The 5,000-nt window shown below is 45.4% G+C and overlaps 1 protein-coding gene across 3 annotated transcripts in view; it reads right to left on the bottom strand.

Moving 5' to 3' along the window:
- smpd3 (sphingomyelin phosphodiesterase 3) overlaps positions 1-5,000 on the bottom strand; it is a 51,730-nt gene that overhangs the window by 23,529 nt on the left and 23,201 nt on the right. For all 3 annotated transcript variants that reach the window (XM_027160222.2, XM_027160221.2, XM_027160223.2), the window contains exon 2: positions 2,432-4,211. In XM_027160222.2, coding sequence (XP_027016023.1) covers positions 2,432-3,841 — 1,410 coding nt within the window. In that variant the 5' untranslated portion in view covers positions 3,842-4,211. The remainder of the gene's footprint in view (positions 1-2,431; positions 4,212-5,000) is intronic.

Raw genomic sequence — 5,000 nt, 5'->3', positions numbered from 1 at the left:
TTAAGGGCCTTGTTCAAGGGCCCTACCGTGGCAGCTTGGCAGTGCTGGGTCACTTTAACCACTTGCCCCCCAAAAAATTCACAGTACAATGTACAGTGACATGCTTTTTTAACATTCATTCATTAATATTCTACCCCTTATCCAAACTTCTCTCAGGCGTCATCGGGCATCGAGGCAGGATACACCCTGGGCGGAGTGCCAACCCATCACAGGGCACACACACACACTCTCATTCACTCACACACACACACACACTACGGACAATTTTCCAGAGATGCCAATCAACCTACCATGCATGTCTTTGGACCGGGGGAGGAAACCGGAGTACCCGGAGGAAACCCCCGAGGCACGGGGAGAACATGCAAACTCCACACACACGAGGCAGAGGCGGGAGTCGAACCCCCAACCCAGGAGGTGTGAGGCGAACGTGCTAACCACTAAGCCACCGTGCCCCCCCTAAAATCCTGTCATGTAACATGGAATTGTAATATTTTTCCTGTCAAAAATTCCAGAAAATGGCCCAAAAATTTAATACATCACACGCTAAGTTGCCCCCCCTCCCCCACATTTAATGCCACATTTACATAATGCAGGACCGTTTGATAGAGAAGCTAGATAGAGAACCATCAAGTTCAAGTAAACTTCAACATGTCAAAGAATTTCACTTAGTGTATATAGCATTAGCATATAGCTGTGTTTAGGTTAAATACGAATCTCTCCCTGTTAGATTTTAAAATGTTATCTCTTAGTAGTCAGTTGAATCAGTGGGCAGAAATCAGAGCTGCCAAAAAGCTCCAAGAATTTTGACTCATAATTATATATATTTTTTTTGTTATTTGTTTTTTTTTTTGACAAAGACCGATTTTACGATTGCGATCTTCACCACAAGATGTGAAAGCACATTATTCATCGATTTGGTAGCTAGTATACGGTACTCGAACGGATTATTTATATAATTCCCAAGATTTACAGTACTTTATTCCATTATATTAGCCTCTTTTCTGATTTATAATGTATTGGTTCAATGTACAGGTTGACTTTCAGATAAAAGTATGCACATGTTGTTTCAACTGCACTCAAAACCCTGTTATGCTAATCCAGAATTGAACATTTTTATTATATTTGATATACTAGTTAAATGGGGGGGGGGGGGGGCACGGTGGCTTAGTGGTTAGCACGTTCGCCTCACACCTCCAGGGTCGGGGGTTCGATTCCCGCCTCCGCCTTGTGTGTGTGGAGTTTGCATGTTCTCCCCATGCCTCAGGGGTTTCCTCCGGGTACTCCGGTTTCCTCCCCCGGTCCAAAGACATGCATGGTAGGTTGATTGGCATCTCTGGAAAAACTGTCCGTAGTGTGTGAGTGTCTGAGTGAATGAGAGTGTGTGTGCCCTGTGATGGGTTGGCACTCCGTCCAGGGTGTATCCTGCCTCGATGTCCGATGACACCTGAGATAGGCACAGGCTCCCCGTGACCCGAGAAGTTCGGATAAGCGGTAGAAAATGAATGAATGAATGAATGAATATTAGTAAAATGTAACTACAATCAATAAAAGTCTTTACGTTTTTTTAACAGTTCCATTAGAGGGCACCGCAGCATCCTCGACATCCCGATTACACGTAAATGACATCGTCTATGCTAATGATGTCCCTTGAACATAAAAACATCTGCTAAAAATCTGCTTGGCCTCAAATGCATGTTGCTTGCAAGCAAAGGATCAGCAAACCAGCAAAAAAGTTGCACAAGACCTGCTTTAACAGCAAGATTTCTTCTTAACAGTCAAACTTGTGAAGTCAACCTGACAGAAAGCAACACGGAATCATTGCTGGTGTAAAATGTTTTCTTTTGTTTCGATTGGAAACATTTTTAGATCGGTTAAAACCATTTGGTGTTTTTTTTTTAAACAATTTAATTATAAAGCAATAAAGCGATAACCTTTAAACAGAATGAAAATGAAAAAGAAATACAATCACAGTTCAATTCCAGCCGATTGAGTTTATCTCTGAAGGCTACCGTGTCACTTGAATCCTCAAATTTGCATAGGTTTGCATACGATTTAAATCAGAAAGCCAGGAAGTGGCTGCAAGAACAGAGAGCAACTGCTATCGATGTGTGCAACAAACCAGGTTGACCACAGAAAGCCAGATACACCCCTGAAGAGAAACTGCAAAGACCACCACAAAAGATTTGGTCTCCTGACAGTCAAGCAAACATTAACACTTTTGTAAGTGTTTGAAGTGACGACGTCCTGATAATGTATACAGTATGAAGGTAGTTCAAATCCATAAGGGTGCAATTTAAATAAGCTTAAGAACAGAACTAACCTAAAATAAATCTTTCTGTACAAAGTGAGAACTGCTTACTCAACATACAGTACACTCCACTTGATTTAATTACTTTACATGACTTCAAATGTACATAAAGAGCTCCCTTACCTTGGCATAGAGCACACCTTTGGAAGCGAGGGCATCCTCTGCGCGGCCGTTAGGGTAACACTCGTAATGTGCATCTAGGATGGGGTAGCGACTGGCCAAGAGAAGACCACTGTTTAGGAACTTGAATCTTGAGCAGCAACCCTTCCAGCCATAGCGTCCGACGTCACTCAGGATGTACGGGAAATATCGGTGCAGCTGCCCGCACAGCCGTTCCGTTGCCCTTCTGTCAAACACTTCCTGCAGGCACAGGAAATCCAAATTGGCAGGAAAAAAGGCTGAGATCTCATGGTCAAATCCATCGTCCCCGTGCCGACGCTTGCGGCCTACGGGCCTTTTGAAGAGAGAGGTACGGTGCTGTGAGAGTGTATTGTTGGATGGGATTCCTCCATCTGTGGCACCATGGAAACGGGTCAAGGACTCGCGGGAGGCAGTGCGACTGTGCATGCTGCCTATGTCTCCCTCACTGGGTCGATGATTTTGGTCTTCAGCCTCAGAAGGCTCAGGGTCAGGCGATGTGATACTGATTTGGACCCCAGATGGATGCAAGGGACAATCTTCTGAGTTTGTGACCACTGTGGTGGAGTGGACTGGACAATCACTGGATGCCTGCATATCTGCCAGTTGGTGGATCGGACAATCTGACGGTGCTTCTTCCCCATTAGAGTGCAATGGACATTCAGGAACACTTTGCACGTTATGAACGGGACAGTCCGTATTCGTTCCACCAGATGAATGCACAGGACACTCTGCAGCAGGATCACTGTCACCATCACTTACTGTTGTTGGTTCTGGACGGTGGTCTAGTGACGATGTTCTTCGGAATCCTTGGGTGGCCACGCTGCAGAAGGATACAGCACTAATTGAGGTGTTTGTTGGAGAATCAATGTAGATCTTGATCTGTGGTCGACTCGCACCATTACGGATGCGCTTACCCACTTCTCGGGCCCTGCGCTGTGTGTCTGCCAAGTTGTTAAAGCGAGCCAGCGAATCCGGTAGAAGGCACACGTTGGCGCTGCCGAAGCAAAAACTGCGGCCCTGTGGGCGCCATTCACTTATTCCCGCCCCAGATCCTGCAACGGTTCCATGTTCAGCCCGGTTTGTGTCTGGTTTGCGGTATGAATAGATATACGGGTGCCGGGATGCCTGCAGAGGTGCCCAGACCAGGAATCCCAGCAGTGCAAATGGTAGTGAGGCCAGGAGCAATACTAGGTACAGTGGTGTTGAAATTAACATTCCAAGGGCCAGGAAAGAGCAGGGGTCCTGTGAGCGCCTACGCTTTTCAAGTGATGTGGCTACACATGAAGCAAGGAGCCTGTCTAACATCCAGTAACAGGGGAAAACCAGGGCCCAAGACAGGTTGCTGAGAAAGCTCAGATAGGCACTTGGGTAGGGGGATGTTTGCAGAACCATTTTTACTTGGCAGTCTGGTTCAGAAATTTAATTTAGAAAAAGAAATAAAGACATAAATAAACCTTAAAAAGGAACTAGATAGCTAACCCACAACAGTTATAAGCAGAAAAATCTTCTACATGGTTCCGTTGTTATGGCCTGCTGAACTAATAAAGTCTTGAGGCTTGAGGCTTTATATATGCCGTTTTTCCCTCCCCAGTGATGCTGCCTGGTGGAGGACTGAAATTCTACAACCTTTTAAAGCATCTGAACATCCTCACAACGCAGTCGGTCCTGGGTTTAATAGCATCCAACACTTCTCATTCGCAGAGGGGGTTGTTAAATCGTGGCACCACCGCTGTCATCTTTTTCATCGTCGTTATTGCCGAACCTGCAGGTAACCAAGAAGGAAAGCGGAGAAAGGGATTTGGATGAAAGCTGAGGAGAATGTGCAATCAGAAAAAAACAGGAACTAGAAATCAGAACAAATCCTGATGAATAATGAATAATATTAACAACACATGGAGTGCAGGGAATCAGACAGATCTGGAACTTACACACTTTTAACAAAGGTTATTCGCTGATTTCCGTGTGCGTTTGTGTGTGTGTTTGCGTTCGTGCACATGGGGGTTGATTTAGGGCCTTTTTACACCGGGTCACTTCGTGTGTTTTTCTGATCCGATAGCTATCTGATTTGTTAAAACTGTTCCATTTACATTAGGCCACATAAACGCGTCTCGGCGAATCGGATATCGATCCGATCTTTCTACTCCCGCCCAAAATGCTAATATATTTTACCTCATTTCCGGGGTAATTGAAACGGAACATACTTTGGTTGTATGTGGTTGCTACAAAAAACAGCATTTAAAGTTTGCTGCATTTTCGCTTGAGGCAGCAGCTCGTTTTAAGATCCGACGAGACGCCTGTGTGAAAGATCAGAGCCAGCGCTGGTGGGAAAACATGTTTGTTTCTGGTGCGATGCACGACTCGCGAGTCACCTGCGAGTGACGTACTTCCGTTTGGGAGGAGTATAGCGCTGACGTATGTGGCTTGAACAACCACATTCATTTACACCTGTCCAGTTTCATCTGAAACGCGTCCCAGACCTCCTCCTGAAGGGGTTTGTACCATCGGGTTTATATCCGTCTCGAAACCGTTTCGGAGGGCATTTAGACCTGGT

Source organism: Tachysurus fulvidraco, chromosome 17, assembly GCF_022655615.1.
Source record: "Tachysurus fulvidraco isolate hzauxx_2018 chromosome 17, HZAU_PFXX_2.0, whole genome shotgun sequence".
Classification (NCBI taxonomy): domain Eukaryota; kingdom Metazoa; phylum Chordata; class Actinopteri; order Siluriformes; family Bagridae; genus Tachysurus; species Tachysurus fulvidraco.
This window is presented reverse-complemented; position numbering and strand designations above follow the sequence as displayed.